Below are 20,607 nucleotides of genomic sequence, written 5' to 3' on the forward strand. Positions count from 1 at the left end.
AAAGTGAACGACAGGTGGGAATGATGAGCAAGAGAGTAAGTATCTGGGTATATAGTCGCACTGCTGGGAAGCAGATGTCAAGAAAATGCTGACACTTTTGATCACTAGTGTCACTGATACGAGGGGGTCCTGGCCCACAGTTAAAGGCCGTGTCATCTGTGTTTGTGGTAGGGGTGTTTGAAAATTTTGTACATGTGCATCTTGATGACTGCGTGCGTGCATGCTCATGAATATGCCTTAAAGACATGTTAGCATGTACAATATTTACCACCCTCACTAGACACCATGACAAACTCAAGGCTCAAATTGTCCTCCGAGAAGTTGACATACTTTTCTGAGAAATATATTCTCCTGGCCTAAATAGCTCTCTATCATCAATAAAAGTGCAGTGCATTTAAAACTTCACATGCCCTTCAGGGCAGGGACAAGGAGGTCATTTGAGAAAGAGCGATAGACAGAAAAAGAGGCCACGGCAAAAACTGTGCCTTTGCTCACTGAGTTGACATAATTAGCTGATCCTTGTTTCATCATCCAGGAACTCTCTAGACCCCCCTGTCTTTGGAGACTCTCTCTCATTTCCCCTCAAAGTATTGACAGAGAGACGAGGATATTTAGCTTTAAGCCTTATTCTTTGATGGGATTGTTCTTGAAATTTTTTTTGACTGTCTGAATCATCCTGGGTGGCTCATATAACAGAGACTTCGTAAGCGCAACTGTCTTGTTCATTAAAAAGTGATGATTTATGTTCTTGTTTTTTCGGTTTGTGTTCTCATGTCTGTATATGTATAATCAGTATATGCCTGTATATGTGTGTGCAAGTGATAGGAGTGATGAATCACTTTGCTGTTGTGTTCTATCTACATTCTTTTATCAGATACAGGTCCTCCAATCTTTATTGCGATCTCTGCATTTGCCTGGAAGTTCTCTCATTCGTTTTGCCTATGATCTTTATAGCCCGACCCCTCTCACATCATCATTTTTGTTCTCTCACTTCATGTCTGTGTGTATTTTTCTCTGCAGATGTTTTGACCGACAGGGTTATTGCTCTAGAGGCTGGTGCTTGGACACAAGATGACATTGCGCGGCACCATGAGCTCATGCTCAAATTAGGGAGGATATCCGGAATCCATCCCTACACGTCTCATTTAATCACACAGGGCGGAGGGGAAACGTGTTTATGGACTCAATAGTGGGTCAGATACATTGCGTATTAGAGTGTGTCGATGTGCGTAACCCAAGCATATTTGTGCTGTGCCTTTCTAGTCTCCTGTGTAGACATGACACATAGGGCAGGATGCATTTTCCTCAGAGTTTGGAGAACTCAGGCTCAGTAGGGAAAAGGGGAAAGAACAAAGGAAACGAGGGAGGAGAGAGGGAGAAGCTCAAAGCGTCATAAAGTCATAAAGTCACACTCAAAGCTTCCCTAATTACCTCTGCTTTTCATCTGCCCCTCTCACCTTAGCATGAACATGTGAGCACCCAGAGGAGTAGGGAGTAGGGCCTAGAAAGCAAAGAAAGAAAAAAGGGATGAAGAAAGGACTTGTGGTAGAAGCAGAAATCTAGTGAAAGTGTGCACAGGTGTGTTTGAATAAGGTTCAATCAGGTCTGTGAGTATTGTGGTCTGCGTTTAAAGAAAGTTAAATCAACAGGTTTCCCCTTTGTAGACTCACTATGCAGTGCTGTTCTGACAACTTTCCTTTCTTTCTGAGTGTCTCTCTGTCTGTGGTCTATGCTTTGTCAGCACTGGTTACAAGAGCACGCTGGGTCCAGGTGGGCACCACGCCAACATCTTGCTTGCTGGCTGGCATGTGTGCTGCAAGGAACCCTTGAGTCTCAAAGATAACCTGGCTGCCAACAGTGCACTCCACAGAATGAAGCCATAAACACATCTCCGTTCCCCATGTTCTTCTCCACCCCAAAAGTCCCCTTTCATTTTTCTTCATCAATCCCAGTCTTTCTCACCAGCCATCCATGCTTCCCAATGTTGCGTCCCATGCCTAAACAAATATGAGGTCTGTGCAGATTCCACTGGCATGATTTGGACATACTAGCATAGTGAGATAAATACCCCCTTCTTCTTGCCAACACCATCTTTTGCTTTACGAAAGGATTTTCTGACACGACTTTAGAAATACTATTTCTGACATTGCCACTCAACTAGTTTCAACAAACACTTTTAGTGGAGACTGAGCTTCATCGGCCTCACTATTGTGTGAGCACAATAAGGTTGATGTCCAGGACGTTTCTTGGTAATCAGACAAAATCATATCTCCCAGGGCTTGTTCCCTGTCCAAAAGAATTTGGCTTTTCTGGAGCACAATCTGTCTGGCCGGCTGATGGGATTTAGACTCCGCTGCTGCTGATTGGTCCAGCCTGGCTTTTTCCTGTGTCCTGTCTGACTCTGCTGCACCCATGTTCACTGACTGCTCCTAAAAGCCATAAAGTTTGTGTGGGTGTGTTTATATATATTTAAGATATCCATGTAGATCTGTACTTGCATAGCAACTGTCAGTCAAAATCTGTGAAATTTCCAAGATAAATTTTATACATCATATCTGCCCACAGTCTAATGAAAGTAGATATTGTTAAGGGAAATAGTGATGGATCTGACTACAGCATGGACATGGTGGGAGATGCAGCTAGAGGGAAAGAGGAGTTGAACTTTGTAAACTGGCCAGACTTGCATGTCTGTGAAAGAGAGCTGTTCTCATCTAAATACCTGTGGGAGTTTGGGGTTTGTGTTTAATATATGCATTTAATGTATTAGTAGATGAGCACTGTAACACACACGTCTCTGTTATGACTCACAGTGTTACCATTACCCAAAGTAGGTTGGAATTGGCTGTCGTCCTTCTCTCAGCTCACTCTATCACACCCACATTTAAGTCTGCTCACTTTCCTCATTAGGACCTGTGATGGACACTCCTCTGCTTCTTCTCCTTTCGTCTTGCCTTTGTGTGTCCTAGAGTACCATTAAGGAGTCCCCACGGTAGGCTTTATTCACTGATCCTCCGGTCATTCATTCATCAACTGTATTCTAGAGGAAGAGGTACAATAAATGGTAGAAATGGACAGACAAAAGAAATGGTGTCCTGACCCCGGCCAGCCGTGTCCTGTTTATATGGGCCATGATGGATGATATCTGCTCTATTGTCGGCCAAAGTGAACAGCGGTTTTACATGGATCTGTTCTTAAATCAACCACAATACAGTCTATCACTGGCAAACTATGAATCCTTCTGGTTTCAGTGATATGATGGAATTTGTCCTTGACAAATATTGTTAAATATTTATCCTGATAGTTTAGAATTTTTGTTTGATTTATTTCATTCCACACATCGGAGGGGTCTTGTGGTGTTTTTAATGGCATAAGCACAAGGATTTAGGTCTTAAAAATGAGAAATTTTGGCCCATAATTTAAACAATGCATAAGTGACCCTTTGTCTACTTGATTCATAGTAAAGCTGATAAATGAAAACAGGGGCCACACCTGCTAAGAAAAGTGGAAAATTCTTCATTAGGGTCCCTTTCATCTTGGATTCATTCCACACCTCAGAGTCCCTACAAGGGTCTGTTTCATGTTAATCCTATGTTAGCCTAAATGTTTCCCTGCCTTTTTTTTTTTTTTCATAAAAATCTGGAGTCCAGTCTCTTTCTCTGGCCGTCTCTTGTTCAGTCATAATCACTTTCCACTTATATAATGTGGTAATTACCCTGACTTACCTTTTTTTGTTGATCACAAACCACAAACTGTCACAGTGAGATTGGTGAACATATGTCCAGTCATGTCCACTTCTGAACCATTCAGTCTGCAGAGTAATAAGCCACTGGCAGCTGATTTGTTGCTTCATGGAATTAAATTATTCCTGCACCTATTTCTTTCCTTCACTTAAGTCCTGTTTTGATGTGCATCCTCTCCTTTTTCCAAACTGTTTGTGTTTAAGAGTCAGGAGTAATTTGCGTTGTAGAAGTGGAAAATTTTTGATTGTAGGTGAAAAAGCTTTTGGGATTTGTGATATAACAAGGCACGCTGTGTAGCAATGCAACAAAACAGAGCCATACCTATTATTACCTAACATGTAAAATTATTACAAATTCTGTCAGTATAATGCAGTTTCATCCAATTCTTGTTGCTCTACCTTGGCATTACAGTCCACTGTTTGTAACTGGGAGTCATCTTTTCATTACTATTTGAATGTATAAGCTTGCTTTCATAGTGTCTCCTATAAATGCCGTCTCTGCTGCACTTTTTTTTCTCGTATGCAGCCCCATATCGGCACCATAACCACTGCTGCAACTGTGTTTGAACTTACACTCCATAGTCTACTAATGCTCTTGCACCATCTTCCATACTTGCTCACCCATGATCTTACCATGTGCAGTGATTCTGCCTTAGGCAGAGCTTAGGCCAAACTTGAGAAGTTGGGGTTCATAGTTCCTCTCTAATGTTTTTCCTATATGTGGCTGAAAAGTACACAGGATCACAAGTGTATCGATATAATATGACCTGCTTGTTTTTAATTAGGACAAGATCAAATACCCTACTCTTGAACTTAAATCATATAGCATTTTAGTGATATACAAGCAAAGGGGTGTACTCAGTTTTTCATTAACAAAAGAGAAAGGGGGAGTCATTATAGACATGTGGTCCTCTTAATGCTTAGCACCAGAGGTGCTGTCCATCAACCTGTCAACAGTTTGCCCCCAGGCTGGCCCTCCACATTTCCCGTTTATGGTATTAGCCATTTGAACAACCCCCCTCCCCCCCTGCTCTCCCCACTCCCCACTGCCCCTGTGCTCTGTGTCCTCTGTCCCTGTCGTTCTCTCATCTGCTAATTTCCCTGCCTTCGATCATATTTCCCTACTTTGGCCAGAGCAGACAGCAGTGCTCTCCCCTCCAAATCGAATCTGTCCACATCCACTCTGCCTGTCTACCACTATATCCTCGGTCCCCGCTGGTACCTGTACAATTGTTTATGTTTTAGAATTTTGATATCACTGGCCTGTCTTTATAATTACTTCGCCCCTCCTCAACATCCTCCTTCTCAACCTCCTCCTGTCCTCTTCTAAAGCTCATTATAGCACCTGTTGGCCTACTGATAGGACACGACAAGCAAATGAGGATTTGGAGCCAGATTTAATTGGAATATGTACACACACACGCGCGCGTTAGTGATTGTATATGTTGGTTTTCTAAGGGCTTGTCAACTTACAGTGTTTTTGGCAGGAGTGCAACTTCCCTTCCTTGTAGGTCAAATTTGTGTGAACAGCATGTCCGCGCCTGTTGTTTGACAGATGAGTCATGCCCCCATTTTAGACTTTAGATCTATGATTTCCCCACACAAGTATGATGAATCAACAGATTGATTCAAGGACTTATTAATAGTTTATTACCATTAAACTCTGAGATTGTATGACACTGCAGCTCTCCCCTGTAACCTAAGATGACCACTACTGCGTGGGAGAGGATGACCCTATACACAGTATTTCTTTTAATTAAAATAGGGATATGTAATCTACACATGTGTCACTATGTCACATATCTGTGTGGTGACCTGTTTGAAACCCAAGCCTATGGTGGGATTAAAATGCTTTGACTGAGAAGATGGTTGGTCAGGCTCAGTCAGGACTGATTGCCAAGATAGGAATGGTCCACAGCTCCATGGTATGAGAACAGTGTCTCCTATCTCATTATCACAATATTACCGCATCCCCAAGCACATGTAAGCACACCCACCTCACAGGGTCACATATACAGGTACTTGAAAATAGATATACACACGAGGAGGTACACTGATTCACTCTCATGCATGCACTTATTCATCCAGAGATACAATCTTGAACCATATGTAAACCCAAATGCATAATCAATTTACCCTTTTCTTATTCAACACTGTATGTTTTTTTTTTTAAGTTTACCGAACAACTGTTATGCAGTGGGTAGTCATGCAGCTCTTCTGATCACAGAACAGGGCGCAAAAAAGACATTTGATGTGTTTATCTAATACAATAAAATACATTTCCAAGATTTTGCTAGAGTTGCAAAGATGATGTAGATTTTTCTGTATAATCCACAGATATATTGTGATCCATTTGGGTTAAATATGAAATTATTAAAAGGTGTAAGTTTGTTGTTTTTGACTTGATTTTAACTTACATAGAAATTAGCACAGTTAATTCTGGGGAGTTAAGGCTACAAAGATGTGAAATTTAAGAAGTGTTTCATTCTTGGACTTCAGGGAATGCTTTCTTAAGTTTACCAGACCTCCTCACTTTCATAGACTATTTTCTCTAAGCCATTAAATTTTGCTGTGAGGCTTAACCACACTTTGAAGCTCTGGTCTGCCATATTGCATGCATGTGTAACTATTCTAACTTATAGGTGCTTTGCGACCAGCATTTCTGCGTATCATGATGCTTTTTCTGTTACTAACAAATGACTGCTGCTATTAGAGGGACTACTTTTACTGATCATAGTATCAACCTACCCTATAGACACTTAATATGTTGGTCTGTCCTTGGTGTCTCGTGCCAAATGTCTGAGCTGAGCTGTGGCAACCCAGTTTTGACGCTTTGGCCTTGGATATCCACTCATACTATGGCAAAATGCAAATGCATGCGCACATCTTTCTGAGTGTTGATGTGATTTAAAATCCAGGAATACTGGGTAGCAAAGTCAATGAACACTATAGCTGTGACTTAAACCATAGAACTGCCACTGTTCTTATTTTGACTTTGTGATGTGGCAGCTTCACCATGGTGATACTTTAGCTTTAATTGTGCCAGTTAAACACTGGGTTGCCATGCAGAATGTAAAGTGGAAATAGCTTCTTAGGATTTAAACCCAGTGATCTTAGAGAGTGACCTTGGCATAGCATTGTTGGAAAGATATGGTATAATAGTCCATTCCAAAGTCATAAATACGTATTCAGTTTAAGCCACTGCAGGACAAAGGCCTCCTCTGCATTGCCACTGCTGCTTTTTTATCCGTTTAATGCCGTGTTTATTTCAAACAGACAGCATGTTAGATTAGTCCCACAAGGCCACAGACAAAGCAGTCCTGTTCATTTATTCCTGTATAGTTAGCTTGACAATTATGTGTTTTGAATTTGAGTGTTTTGGGACTTCCTTGCAAATTAAAGATAATTGCCTCATGCAAAATAGCTTCAGTCCAGCCAGACTTCATTTCCCAGGAGGATTACACATGGGAGACTGTGACATGGTAATGATAGCCACCCATGAGTGTGTGTCTGAATTGAGTGTGGTCAAATCCAGATTTAGGCACAGTGGTCAGACAGAACAATCAAATCCAACTGACTTCCATGCAATGATAGTTAAGACCTAAAAAGCTGTTTTTGGTTTCTTGCTTTTTTGTTGTTGTTTCCCGGTACTGGAAAGTGCAGAGAAACCCACAACAATTGTACTTGATTTATCACAGAAGAGAAGGAGGGGAAGATAGATCTGTTTGAGGGTGAGAGAGAGCTTGGAGAACAAAAAATTTTTAAAATTAATTAAATTATGTAATATAATTCCCTTTTATTGAGTTCATCTGGTACAGTGCAAATTGTATGGGATATAAAGGCCCTGTTTATCGTGATTGAAGACACTGTTAGTCATAGTTTTGAGGAAGACTATTTTCTGTTTAACTGGGTAATATTAAGTATTAGTGTTTAAGCTGACATCGCAAAAAATAAGTCTTCCATCGGTCTGCAACCTCGGAATATGGCTTCTTTTTGCATGACAGGGACCAGCATAGAGCCTGCCTGATTAGCATGTGAACTGTTATGTACAAATTGCCGTCAGCTCCAGTGTCCAACCCCTGGAAGTGTTTAGCATGTTTGTAGAAAGAGTTCTTCCCTTTCCACCAAGACGGGTGCCCCACCATTCCTAGAACCTGTCTTTGGCTTCAACAAAGGAGGGGAGATCGGGTGAGGGGACGTGGTCACCCCTTGGCCAAACATTTTCTCAAAAGGAGTCCCTCGGAAAGCCAATGGTGAAATACAATGTTCCCTCATGAGATTTGCTGTTAGTGCTGACCATTAGGGCAGTTGATATGAAAATGAATTCATCCGAAATGGCATTCTTGCACACTTCGGCATCTGTCAGGCGAGTGGATGGTCTTAACCTGAATCCATTTCATGTCTGGTGGTTTCAAGGTTGCACAGTGACCAAAGTGGCATATATGCTTAAGGGTAATGCTTTTCTTGACAGGTTGCATACCCTGTGTAATGCCCATGCATTGCATCTACATAGAACCATGAACTGTGTGTAAAGATGGACCCACCTTCTGGGAAATCACCCATGGGCTTCTGGAGGAGAGATTTAGAAGCTCAGTGTAGTGAGTGCAGCACCTCATTAGGCTAGACTTCCAGCTGATCCAAAAATGGTCCAAAACAGGAGAAATGTAAGTGAACTGCTCTGGCTGAGGCAGGCCATGGACTGCTCTTTAATGCCGCAGTCTGTCGATCAAATTGACCTGCCCTTTATGTCTCTATACACTTTAAACAGGTGATTTACATACAGATTCACCACCTATACAGTTGTCATGAACACCGAAATTAGATATACAGGAGACAGCATTTTTTTTCGTACAAGTCTGTAAATACGTTTGTATCAATTTAGAAGCCGTGCATTTTAACATGTAGGTCTGTGGGGGCTGTCTCACTTTTGGAGGAAGCCTCGTGTGGCTATTTAAAGAACTGTATTTTTTGCCACTTTCTCATGACCTTTTTTTTTTTTTTAACCCTGTAGGTTTGTACTTGCATTGTACATTCTGACTGTGTGTGTCTTTGTGACCTGCCTTCGGGTTTGGTAGCAACTCTGTGGGGCATCAAATATAGAGAGAAGATTTAAGTATACTGAACATAAATTCCCCACTTTACAGCCGAGGCTGACAATGTATGTGCAGGCGAGGCCATGCATATGCCGCTGCAGGTTGCCTACCTTAAAGGTGTGAACAGAGATGTCTTGAGAGAGGATGCAAGCGTGCGATGTCACAAACAATATTTGTTGATTCTCATGTTTCTTATTCAGGAAGCAAGTTATGATCACTACCTATCATGTCTTCCTTAGAAGGAGTGTAGAAAGGAAGAAAGGTGTACTCTTGTCCTATTTCTCTATAGTCAGAGGAGGACATGTTTGAAGTAAAAGCCATAGAGAGACAAGGAAGTGCTCTGGGCCCAAGGGCCAAATGAATCCAGATGTCAGAGCATGTTCACAAGGTGGAGTCGACTTATACAGTAGTTGTTTTTCCTTGTTTAAAAGTTCAGTCGCTTCTTTTTATTCCATTTTTCCTGGCAGTCTCCCACTCTCTCTTCCCCTTTTCTCCTTTCGTGTTCTTTCTCTGTGTCACTCTCTTGGCAAATAAAAGTAAGCTTTTTTAACAAGGACGGAATGTCTTACGGATTCAATGATCCTGTCATAAACCCTCTGAAAGATCTGCATCCAGTTATGGTGCTATTGAAGTATAGAAGTGTGTGTGTGCTTTTTTTTTTATTCTCATTTCACCTCTCTTGACAAAACTTATTTGCCTTGATGTATAGACGAGACAGTATGCCTCACAGAGAGAAAGATTAAACCATGGTATTTCTGAGCATGATAATTTTACAATAACATTATGCAGTGCTGTGAAACCTAAGTCTGTGGTTATATCTTGTGGTGTATATGTCCTGTGGCTATTGAGCTTCGTGGGCTCGACTGGCAGGCAAGCATGCGGACCTCACACTAGTACCAACTCTGCAGCATCAGAGACTTGAGAGACAGTGAAGTGGAACTAAAACTGCATCTTTACAGCTATTCTGCCAATCTTATGCTTTATTGCTCACTCCTTGGTTTTGAATTCCTCATTTTGTCACTCCTCCTTTCCTGTTTCTAGTCGGACATCTCTGGAGGTCTTTCTGCCAACTTTCAGCCTACAGTCTGACTATGACTTGTCACCCTTTGCTTTACGGTTGTAGTCCCTAACAGACCATTACTTCCACAGCCTGTCTGCTTTATTTATATTGCAGAGTTTCACGCTTTTCAAAACCCATTTCATAGGTTAGCAGGTCTGATCCTGATCGTGATGATGGTGTTTTCTTGTGTGTTACAAATGCAGTGTGCCTTTACTGGCTAGTGGGGAGTCCCTGTGTGTCACAGACAGCGGTCATATTAGTGCAGCTGTTGAGTAGGACATGACTGTTGTTGTACTTCTGTCTGTGAGCTGGGAGCGGCTGGATACACACAAGCACACTGAAACACACATACGCACAATCTTTTGGTAACGATCTCTGGGCTGAAATAGATTCACCACGGAAAAGGCACTCTCATAAATTATTATATAAGTGTTAACACGGAGCAATCAGACTTTTACAAACTTTATTCCAGAGTATGAATAATATCTTTTATTTTGCTGTTGGTGCCACATGCAGTATTGACAGGCCCTGTAGGCTTCTGCTGATTTTATTCATTTTATGTATAAATGTGTATTTGTGTATGTGCAAGTGTGTGTGTGTGTGTGTGTGTGTGTGTGTGTGTGTGTGTGGTGGCAGTGGGGATATGTGTTTTGGCACCCTCTTTCTCCTGTCTCTGTTTCTGTACAGTTGCTACTGCTCCTCCACATCCTGTCATGCTTTAAAGCTGACATCACACCCCAGAGAAGAGTGGTGCATCCAGTATACGCTTACACAAACTCACACGCTTATATATGCACCAGAGAACCCGGCAAATACTAAGTGGACAGATAGTTAAGGTTATGGAGATGTAAAGGGATGAGTCAGCTGTAAAATAGAACTAACATGCTATTTACATATGATAATTTTTAGAGAAGCCATAATATGCTTATTTACGGGTATGGAATTTTACTTTTGGGGTTTACTGGAATATGTTTATGAGCTTTAATGTTCAAGAAAACGTGTTACTTTTTGTTGTATTGTACATTGCTACAGCACCTTGTCTGACCGTCTGGTCGAAACATTCGGTTTTAGCTCCTGCCTCTTTAAGGCTCCACACCTTTAAAGCCCAGTCTGCTCTGATTGGTCAACTAACCCAACAAAAAACATAACATCATTTGTGTTTGCCTAACCTTTACGTCTATATCTCCTAGCATATGCAGAGACATAGCCCCAACAGCAGCACAACTAGCTGCAAAGTGGGCATTATTCAAATGTGTTATTTGATTATGTAGATAAATAATGCTAGATCAACCTACTCTGCAAATTAGACACTTTAGAACTGTAAGGAGTAGTGTTTTCTGGGGGAGAAAATAACCCCCTTTTGGCAGGGAATTTGGGATTTTCAGTTTAAGACCTGTTGCATGCCCAAAAAAGCTGCATCATACAAAAGGAAAGGGAAAAATCCCAAAATGCAGAATATAGGCTTTTAAATTCATAGTAAAATACAATATAAATTTACATATTTTCCAAGTAGAATTGTATTCAACAATAGAACTTGTCAGTGAGCAGTGAAATGGGTAATCGACAAAACAAAAAAGTATGTTAGAATGAAAAATGGCAAAATGAACCCTCTCTACTCAGTTTTAGTTCCCTGCTTAGCAAGTGTCTCTTCATTGATATTAATGGCCCTGTGCACTGACACCATTGATTGCTTTACAGCTTCACTTAATCACCCAGAAAAAACACAAGTTCTTGATGACTTCACTATTTCTAATGTGTGTTGTACACTGTAGAATCTGTAATACACCACATTAGCCAAGGAAAATCTTGAATGATTGCAGTTATCAGCATGCTGTTCTATCTCTTGGTGTAGACAAGCAGAGACAGCCTCTGTAAGACATGCTTATTGTGGTAGTGACCTCATACAATGATATCCAACTGCATTTCCCAGCCCAGTTGTATGGACACACTAAAGCCAATCCTAATTGGGTCTGCATGTGTGCATGCATTTGGAATGTCTTACCATATTATAGCAAGCTTGTAGATTATGTCAGTAATGATTCATCGAAGATTGAAATCAAAACTGTGTTTGTCTGACCTTCTAGTGCTTATTTCTGTTTCTCCTCTGCTCTTCTTGCAGACATGTTCCAGTACCTTCTGTCCTTCTCTCAAGGCCACCTGAGTTCATTATTAGAGGGAACCTACTCATCCCTGTCCCGCCATGCCCTGCCTCATGTAAATCAACTCTTCTCCTCACTCTCCCTCTACCTCCGTGGGGCCAATGTCTCCGTGGAGGCAGCAGTTCACCAGTTTTTTAACAATATCTTTCCACTTGCGTATACACGGCTTATCAATCCAGGCATTGAAGGCAGCATGATGGTGGGCAGTGAAATGAGTGACTGTCTTCGTATGATCAGGCAGGATGTCAACCCCTTTGGGCCTCACCCGGCTGTCATGGCCCATGAGCTGGCTGGGGCACTGGGAGCTGGACGGCAACTAGGTCTGGCTCTGGAGGAAGGTCTGGAGGTCATGAACGCCACCGAACATGCCAGCCTGAGCAAAGAGTGTGTAAAAGGCCTCGTGAAGATGGTTTACTGCTCCCACTGCAGAGGTCTGACGCTGATCAAACCCTGTGTGGGCTACTGTCTGAATGTAATGCGAGGGTGCTTGGCCAGTGTGTCAGAGCTGGATCAGCCTTGGAGGAGGTATACCAGCTTGTTGGAGCAACTAACCCAAGCCATGGCTGGGCACCACAGCCTGGAATTAGCCCTGCTTGGGGTCAGGGGCCACGTTAATGAGGCCTTGCTCTATGCACAGCTCCATGGACCACTCATCACTGCCACGGTGAGTACACACTGGTGAAACATTGATTAGAAGTTTAAATGACACATGCAACAGCCTCCAAACCATTTTGTTTAACGTCTTTGTTTTCTACATACACCTTGGCCAAGTTTAATGTATTGATTGGAAAGCTTTTGCAGGTTGGTTGTGGGTTATGAGCAGCTTTTTCCACTCGTGCGCAAAAAAAGAAGCCTACACACTACATTAATGTTTGTACAATGCTGAAACTATTCAGAGAAAAATAATGTTTATACAAAGAAGAACTTCGGTCTCTTTCAAAGAACTACAGGCTGAGCTGAGGCTGGAGGAGCAATTTTCCAAAATGGCAAGACAGCTAAAACTCACCATTGTTGTTTAGTTTCTGACTGTAGAGCAATATTATTTCTCACTGACATCGCTGAAACTTAGACAAGTAATGGATAAAAATGAATGGGGTGCACTTGCATGCTATGAGTACTACCATATGCCTCACATTATATGTGGTTGTAAGTTAATATTGTTCACAACATGAAGACAGCTTCATGAACAACTGCCAGGCAGTTCATAAAACTAAATACTGCAGTTGAATCTACAGTGAAAACTGCACTTTTGCTTAACAATTTGCCTTGGTTTTATTTTCTTATCTTCACAAGAAGAGCTATAGGCTGTAGTGGATAAACGAAAAATCAATTTAAAGTTGGCACTTGTGTTTAAACTTAGCACACAGTATGGTGACTGTGCAGCTAAAGATCAAATCTCTATAATAGTTTCCTCATCTTAAAATATATGGTTGAGCGGCAAACAAAGTATTATACATGCGTGAATAGTAGTTGTGTTTGCATGTTACTAATTTGCTTTGCCATACCATACAATCACAATTGTCTGTGAGTGGAGTACACTGTTATTTTTATTTTTATTTTTCCCAATCCCAAAATTACAAGGTGGAGGCAGGCATGTATGTGGGTATAAGGTAATGTGAGTCATACATCAAGGATCAAAGGATGGTTAACAGAGATTTATGCACAACATCAAGAGGGACATAACTCAAGTCTGTCATGCATGGCAATATTTCACCTCCCTCTCCTTAAATGTCACGCATTGTTGTCAGCTCAGTGTAGGTGTATTCAGTGCTAATGTTTAAGAACACTAGAAAACGTGTATCCTCCTGGGCATGAGTTGGAGAGTTTTGTGCATCATGCATCCACAACCTTCACAAAATTTGGCACCAGGATACATGTTGTTTCAGTCATATTTTTAATATGTGTGCAGAGCTCCTTTCACACTTGTAGTTCTTTCTGTTTATCTGATAGCATCTGAACATGCTGGCTTCATGCCTAAATGAGCGCCATGGTCACTTTTCTGTAAAGGCCACAACAGCAATTTAAATCGTTTGAACCTAGTAAAATTTCCGTGTCACTTTCTGCATCGCACAAGTCTGAACTGCATGCACTCGCAGTGACAGATAGGCATGTGCAAACCACATACTTTGAGCTGTGTGAAGTAATTTGGAAAGGGCTTTTTCCACATTTCCTTCCAAATATTGGTCCAAAAACATCACAGAAGACGCAGAAGACACAGTTGGCGTGCCAAAAATCATAAATTACCTTTCTAGGTCGCTCTAGTGTCGCTCTACACTTTCTCATCTATTGCAAACAGAAATGTCCATAAAAGTAAAACTTTATTGCAAAGTAGACGGAACAGGTCAGATTAGTGAGGCTTGGCAATAATGAATGTAATTTGGGTTTTGAAAAATGTTAACAGAAGCCGAAATTTACTGTTTTGCTTCCAGTTGTTTTGAGGAGTCTTTACTCTGAATTCATTGAATACCTACAACAGTAGACGGCTGCAGAATTAATTATCTATATCTAAAAGTCAAGAGAGTTGCACAACTATAATAACATGATTATGTGCCTGTAATTATAAGTTTTCCCTGATCTGATGAGATAGAACTGACCAGGATACAACACTGTGTGTTTACTCTTCACTTCAGACAGGTGAGCTATCAGACACAAAGTCACAACTCATGTGCTCCAGTTAAATCGTTTATTAAAATGCAGTCATCCTGAGGTTGAGTCCTGATTTCCATCACAGCTGCTGGTCCATAATAGTCATATTATCATCATGCATGGACAGGATTTGCAGTGTTTAGGATATCATAATAAACTAGACCGTTAGTTTCGGATAAAGCGGTGTATAGAGAATGGATGGATGGATGGATGGATGCTTTTCGCTTAGATTTAGTCATTTGTTTACTAGTGTGCTATTGGCAGCACACATCACATGATGCACGGCGTGTATGACAAATATATCTTACACATACCTCTCTCCATTGTTGCAATTCATATGTCTGGATTTAGCCAAAATGAATGGAGATAAAAGTGACTAATGTCTGGATGAAGGAATGCCGTCACTCTAACAGACTGATGATTGACGTATCCAGTGTCTGAAACGGGCTCAAGTTTGCTTGCTGTTTTCCCCACAACGGGGCTAGAACTGTTGTGACAAATTAGTGGGCGTGATGTCCAAGCTCTTAGTAAATTAAACCTCAATTTGGCATTTTTGTTTGACTTAATGTACAGTTACAATCTATTGTCTGTTATTTTCACAGACAAGTGACTAATGTGGTCACAGTGCAAGGCAAAAGTGTGCTGCCCTGCGTTACTTGAAGGAGCAGATTAGCTATGCCTACATTTCCTTAACCAAAAGGTCTGGAGCATTTTCTGCAATGAATGCACAGAGACAAAACTAATCCCTTTACCCAAGTCCTGGCAGGCAAACAAGCAGGCAAAGTTATGGAGCATTACTGAGATTACTCACTGTATTGTGATTAAATTACTGAAATTTAAGTTGTAAGGCCTTGCATTATTCATCACTGAAAAAAAGTAATCACATTTCAGCGCTGTGCTGTAATGTATGTTTACCCAACATTATACTGCCAGACATTCCCAACATACTGTATCTTAGCTTTTGAAACTTCAAGCGAAGGCGCCTACTTTTCGGAATCAAACTTTCAGATAATATCGTTAGTGTGTTGCCTGCTAATGTGCGTCTGCAGTGGAAACTCATGATCATTCAGTTCACTGTATTTGTGCTATCTTTTCTCATTATTTTGTAAAAACAGATTACAATGCGGTGTCATTATTTTCATTGTTTGTCCAGCAAGATTGGTTTCAACACCGCTGCTTGTGAATCTCAACTTCTCACTAACACAGTGTCACATTAGGACACAATCAGCATTCAAGAATGAAGTCACTTTGACAAAAGATGTACATGATGAGTTCACAGAGACAGATTATCTTTGTCAAGCAAAGTTTAGTAGTCCCTATAAGTACATGTTCCTAGTGTACCAGACTGAACTGAATCAGGGTTTGTCTGGAAGATAGGAAAAACACATTTATTATGTACGGGATTTCTGGTGGAAAATACACTAACATTAAAAGGAAAGTAATTTGTAGTTAATGAGCTTTAACTTGTGAAACCACAGGCATGCTTTTTCAAAGTTGTAAAGGAACATTGTGGTGCCTTAAGGATTCTACGTTAAGCATTTACATAAAGCTCACACTTCCAAATGCATAGAAACATACTGTATACACTCATGCACACGCAGACTGAAGAGTTGGTTGCCAGGCTTAAAGACTGACCTAATACAGCTATGCTGAGAGAGACCCAGCTTGTATTTCGTGTGTGTGTATGCCTGCTTGGTATTCATAGGGTGGCAGGCATGCCCAGAGCAGAGATCCCAGCATAGGGACAAGTGGGACAGAACTGAAAGGGTTCCAGCTAGGCCATACAAACTAGACCTAGTCGCCTGGAAAAAACAAGAAAAAGGTCCTAAAGAATTGTTGCCCGAAAAGGAGGTGGGCCTTGAGTCAGACGCTGGTGGCTCCCATTTTCTGTACTTTCATATGCTTCCGGCCAACATTTACCCAAGCTGGAGTAGAAACATGAACGTCTAAGCTCATACACTGTACTTATGCAGACACACACACACAGAGATTCTTTCATTTTTTGGTGAGATGAAAGCTAAAACAAACCATTTAAGTTCTGTGAGTGAGCCATTCAGATGTACTTGTTAATCCAACATTAACCCAGGCAATTTTTTGTTCATAAAAACACGTTTGTGCTGAAGTCCTGAATGTATAAATGGTTGATGAGAGGTGACAAACAATCTAACACATAGATCTATTGCCATGTATTACACAGAACCCACGGCCTTCCTTTAATCAGTGTTTTTTCACAAATCCTCAGTTGCCTCTTATGGAATGGAAAACTCTCACTAAGGCATAGCTACTGTGTCATTGTAGCAACCTTCACTCTTACACAAGTTTCAAACCGCTGTTTTCGAATATTTTCTTATTTTATCTTTGGCATTGCAAGCATCGTATTGCAGTACAAATATAGTGCAAAAACACGCTTAACTTACTGTTGGTTTTTTTGTAATGTATTCTGTATGTGAAGTCGAGCACAAAGAAGTACCGTAACTCTGTTTTCTGCCCAGTCAGAGTATTATGTGGAGTTGTTATTAAAGGAATTATTGTGACTGTGTGGTTTTATACTGGGATGTTATCCCAAACCATTTTGTGGTTGCTCTCTCTCACTTTGCGAGCTGCAGACTACACAGTCTCCACTATATGTAGCTATACGTCATAGGGTTGGAAATGGGTCACAACACATATACTGTACATACACACACACACACATGCACAGACATACACTCTCAGCTCTGTGTGCAGGTATTAAGTTTGTAGTCCTGTAAGGACCCTAGGATAGGTTCTGTTTTAACACATTCCTGCTCTTACTGAGATGGAGCGTGAACGTGGAAAGGGAAGTGGTTATGGATATTGGGGGAGCCTGGGGCTGGATTATGTTGAGTAGGCATAATTAAGAGAAAATTGGAAAATATCCAGTAAAAGTGGCAACTCTTATAGGGCCCCGGTGCAAATGGTAGCTCCACTTTTTTAGTGAGAGTTGCTCCCTCTGAATACTGCTGTGTTAAATTCATCTTAAAGTTTCTCTCTCCAGGGTCAGCTGTGCTTTAGAGGCCACTGACTGCTGTTTATTGACATGGCCATAAAAATGATATGGCTCATTTGACCTACAGGGAAACTTTATATCTCCTACTTGCTAAAGATGGGAAGACTCGGGTAAATCTTTACACAGAGAAGCATGCATTCTCTCACACTTTTCATTCAGTCACTCGGTTTGCTCACTAAGCTCTTTATAGTCTCATCATAAGAAAATGCTACCATTTTCTGTTCAGATTAGAGCAGTTTATATGCAGGTCTACCTTATCCACTTGTTGGTTTTACCCCACCTTCTCATTACAGTCTTATGGAGGAATGATAATAGCAGCCTGGGCCTTTAGATAATGGAAACAAGGGGCAGTGGGATGATTGGAAGGTTTCCATTCACCACGGCGGCACTTCAGTAGACTGCAGCAGCTTACTTTGGAAGCACTATTTCTTTTACTATAGCCACAATATAATGTAGGAATATCATTAGTGTGAAAACTTTTATTATTCATAGTTTAACTTATATTGGGTAACATGATATATAACATGCTCAACTATGTCTGTATGCACTGTGTTTTTTTATTACTTAGCTCATTTGTTTTATATTTAAAAAAAAAAAGATCCACATAATTATGGAAGCCCGTTTCCGCCACTTGAAAAAAAAAAGTCAAATGCTATCTCATAATTATAACTTAGTATCTCATAATTATGACTTTCTATCTCATAATTATGACTTAGTATCTCATAATTATGACTTAGTATCTCATAATTAGGACTTTATATCTCATAATTATGACTTTTTATCTCATAATTATGACTTGCTATCTCATAATTATGACTTTGTATCTCATAATTATGACTTGCTATCTCATAATTATGACTTTGTGTCTCATAATTATGAGATAGCATTTGACTTATTTTTTTTCCAAGTGGCGGAAACAGGCTTCGATACATAATATTGGCAAAGACTTGAGAAAACAGACACACTGACAAAGCTTCTTTTGAATAGTTGTCATTTTGTATGGAAAACACTGCCAAAGAGAATAAAGATAATTAATATTATTGCAGATGTGGCATGAAATATGCTGATGTTTAGTAGTCTATCAGGGATTTTGAACTTTATTCACAGTTAATTGATATAATAATTCAATTTACAACCAAGCAAGAGTCAGAAGTAAGATATCTAATTCAACTAAAAAAGAACAATAATTGAAGCCCTTTAAGACATTTACTTCTTTTCATTAATCTAACGACATCTGAAGACGTCTGCTCTCTGTCTGAATAAGCACCGTAGTCACTTTTCCATAATGGTCGCCTTACTAGGTCGTACAGTTTTTAACAAAATTTTAACAGGAGCTGAAGTTAAGTTTGTTCCTTCAAGTCTTTCCCCTGAGTTTATTACATACCTGCAGCAGGATCCATCTGAGAATCTACTAAGCAAGAGAGTTGTGTGCATTTACACTCGTGGAATAACAAAAGTAGCTTAATTACTTACAAATAATCCCACACATAGAGACATGATCAATCAGTATACAGCTGCAGGTCACACTTTTCCTCACTGAAGTTGAATGAGTTGTCAGACATAGTTTATAAGCTACAGTTTAATCATTTGTTACACAGAAGTGGTTCTTGAATTAGATTCCTGAGTTCCATCACAGACGTTGGGATATTGTTATTTAGCTGTTGGTAAAATAGTAGCTGGTGTCTTCACGCATGGATGAAATTTTTAGTGTTTAAACCCACAGAGCGACATGTGAAAAGTGCTTAAGTGTTGACGGATGCAGAGAAAGACAGATATATTTATTTTTTAACTTGTTGCAGAAAACAATTCTGAAGGTAATCTTATATAAAATGATTCACTGCACAAGCTTAGGGATTATATACAGGTCCTGTATCTGACATTTCAGACTGCTAGCAGAATGATTGCTGACACAAAATGCGCTCATGGTCAATCTATAGGCTTAACCCATCTTTCTAAATTGTGTGTGCCTCTGGCACTGAGTCTAACCCTCAAGCTGACTGACTGACTTACTCAGCAGTCCATTAGCTAATGATGGTGGGTGCTGCCTGTTTTTTTCCTCAGCCGTTCTCACACATTTTTTTTCTGCTCTCGGCTTCCCTCTGTGATATGCTGATAATAAACAGCAGCCCTCAACACCACAAAAACATCCCACATTTCTTTTCAAAAATTTAGTTTTTTGGGAAATAGTCATGCGATTGATTGCTTGCCTATAAAAATTGGAGCGAACACAAAGAGGTTGTCCTTGGTACATTATTTTTTCTCTGTGACCCGTGGCTTGGATTTGTGGAATCGTATAATTTGAGAAATCATGTAATTTTGTAGATATGTAGTTAATTATATGCTGATGAAATGTTCACAGAAGGAAGATTAGATGATGCGGGGTTTTCCCTTAGAGTCTGAGGTCTGCTTCTCCGATGGACTGTTTAATGCTGTATCAGAAATAACAAGGGAGAGAGACAGAGAGATGATGAGAAAAACAAATACTGAAAAGCAGAAAACTAGATTGATATTGTCATTTATGAGGCTAATGAACAAATCAACAAAGCTAGCGTCCACAGGGCTTTACTACATTGGCCACAGTCTGTTACTCCTCCAGCCCCCTTGATTTGGGCAACAAACTTGAATGGTGACAGAGAAAATGCAATGACATGTTTGTGTTTCCACCTTGTAGTAATTGAGGACACCACCATGCTATATTGCCAAATTACTCTGTTATTTGTGCTTTTTACTGACCCATGCAGAAAAAAACACTGCTCTAAGAATAAAGAATACATTCTTTTTAAACATTTCATTCTAGATACTGTCTAGGTTAGATGTTGTTAGCTATATTATCGTATTAAATCCTTACTAGTGTCTCTTGTAAAAGTCACAGAATGCTAATG

The 20,607-nt window shown here is 40.4% G+C and overlaps 1 protein-coding gene across 2 annotated transcripts in view; it reads left to right on the top strand.

The window, feature by feature from the left end:
* Positions 1-20,607, top strand: part of gpc5c (glypican 5c) — a 107,071-nt gene that overhangs the window by 14,686 nt on the left and 71,778 nt on the right. For both annotated transcript variants that reach the window (XM_022194977.2, XM_022194976.2), the window contains exon 3: positions 12,012-12,715. In XM_022194977.2, the coding sequence (XP_022050669.2) occupies positions 12,012-12,715 (704 nt within the window). The remainder of the gene's footprint in view (positions 1-12,011; positions 12,716-20,607) is intronic.

The sequence above is a fragment of the Acanthochromis polyacanthus genome, chromosome 9 (assembly GCF_021347895.1).
Source record: "Acanthochromis polyacanthus isolate Apoly-LR-REF ecotype Palm Island chromosome 9, KAUST_Apoly_ChrSc, whole genome shotgun sequence".
NCBI classification, from domain to species: Eukaryota; Metazoa; Chordata; class Actinopteri; family Pomacentridae; genus Acanthochromis; species Acanthochromis polyacanthus.